The following is a 1,387-nucleotide window of genomic DNA, read 5'->3' as shown; positions in this document are numbered from 1 at the left end:
ATATGTGTATATATATATATATATATATATATATATATATATATAGTGTTTGTAGTCCTAAGGGTAAAACTTTGTTTCAAAAAAATCGAAAGCCGCCGCTATTCGCTACCTAGGACGTAGACACATTGCCGAACCTAGTTAAATCCCTGTGTTCCTTTCTTTCTTATTTTTTTCGTTTATATTCTTGTGATTATTAGAGTGATTTTTCAACAATTACAAGCATACTTCTTTTTTGATGTTGTTGAGCAGCAATAATGGCTTACAGTACAATTCCAAGCCCGAAAAGGGTGCAAAAGATGATCCACATGTTGCTCCATTTGGTGGCATTAGGCCTGGGAATACTTGGGATTTACGCAGCCTTCAAGTTCCATAAGGAGAGCCAGATTCCAAACATGTATACCTTGCATTCCTGGCTTGGCATCTCCACCATCTGTTTGTTTGCCTTGCAGGTTCTCTCTTCCGTCTTCTCCCCTCTTCATGAAGAAAACTTCTCTCCCTTGCGGATGACTTTGGGCCTTTTTCACACATACCATCTAATTTCTATGAATTTACATATCCAATGTTAGGTGTAAATATGAAAGTTAAGGCCTTAGATATGTAAATACATAATAATTATGTACTATGTTTGTAGGTTGTCAAAAAAGCTCATTCTTGAATAACTTGTGTTCGACTTCTTAAGTAACTTGTGTTCAATTCGTTCGTTAAATAAATGAGCTGAACACAAACAACTCTTTGTTAATCATGTTCGGCTCGTTTTAGCTCGAAATAAAAAAAAATATATATATATATACATATTTTTTTTCTTTTAAGTTTAAATCATAATAGCTAGTATGATCATGTGATTCTTTGTCTTCTTTTGCACAATATATTCAATATCTTAAATATAGTTTTCTAAATTAATTTTAACAAATCAATTTCAAATCGAACACCAATCAAGCCTAAACCTGCTTGATATTTTGCAGTCCTGAATTATGTAAATGTCCCCTTATATTTTCTATGATGATTATGTCGCAGTGGATATTTGGGTTCTTCAGCTTCTGGTTTCCAGGAGCGCCGCCGATGATGAGAGCGACGCTAGTTCCGCTGCACTCAACCGCAGGGCTGGCCATCTTTTTGACCGCGATTTGCACCGTGGAAACTGGGCTAATGGAGAAAGGGGCCGGTAGCCCAGGCCGTTCAGAGACGCTACTTATCAACTTCGCAGGCCTTATTATTCTACTCTTCGGCCTGTTTGTCTGCCTCTCCACGGCTCTTCCCAGAATCATGCCCTTTTAGAATATTATAAGGCCCTTTATATTTCTTCTGGGGATGGGCAAGGCCCTTATAATTGCAATATTGCATCTTTGTTCGTTAATGGTTGCTTTAAATAAGAAGATATATATATATA

The 1,387-nt window shown here is 36.8% G+C and overlaps 1 protein-coding gene across 1 annotated transcript; it reads left to right on the top strand.

Moving 5' to 3' along the window:
* Nucleotides 1-249: 249 nt before the first annotated feature.
* LOC110035959 (probable ascorbate-specific transmembrane electron transporter 1) lies at nt 250-1,302 on the top strand. The gene is made up of 2 exons (XM_020740297.1): nt 250-449; nt 1,015-1,302. The coding sequence occupies exons 1-2, from the start codon at nt 255-257 to the stop codon at nt 1,273-1,275; spliced, it is 456 nt and encodes a 151-aa protein (XP_020595956.1). The 5' UTR covers nt 250-254; the 3' UTR covers nt 1,276-1,302.
* Nucleotides 1,303-1,387: the final 85 nt, after the last annotated feature.

This window comes from Phalaenopsis equestris, unplaced genomic scaffold, assembly GCF_001263595.1.
Source record: "Phalaenopsis equestris unplaced genomic scaffold, ASM126359v1 Scaffold201012, whole genome shotgun sequence".
Taxonomy (NCBI): Eukaryota; Viridiplantae; Streptophyta; class Magnoliopsida; order Asparagales; family Orchidaceae; genus Phalaenopsis; species Phalaenopsis equestris.
The sequence above is the reverse complement of the archived record's forward strand: the minus strand, read 5'-3'. Positions and strand labels throughout refer to the sequence as shown.

Bases quoted from the DNA above. Each gene is read 5' to 3' on its own strand.
- LOC110035959 (XM_020740297.1), top strand. From the start codon at position 255: ATGGCTTACAGTACAATTCCAAGCCCGAAAAGGGTGCAAAAGATGATC. The intron at 450-1,014 runs GTTCTCTCTTCC...ATTATGTCGCAG, and splicing joins TCTGTTTGTTTGCCTTGCAG to TGGATATTTGGGTTCTTCAG.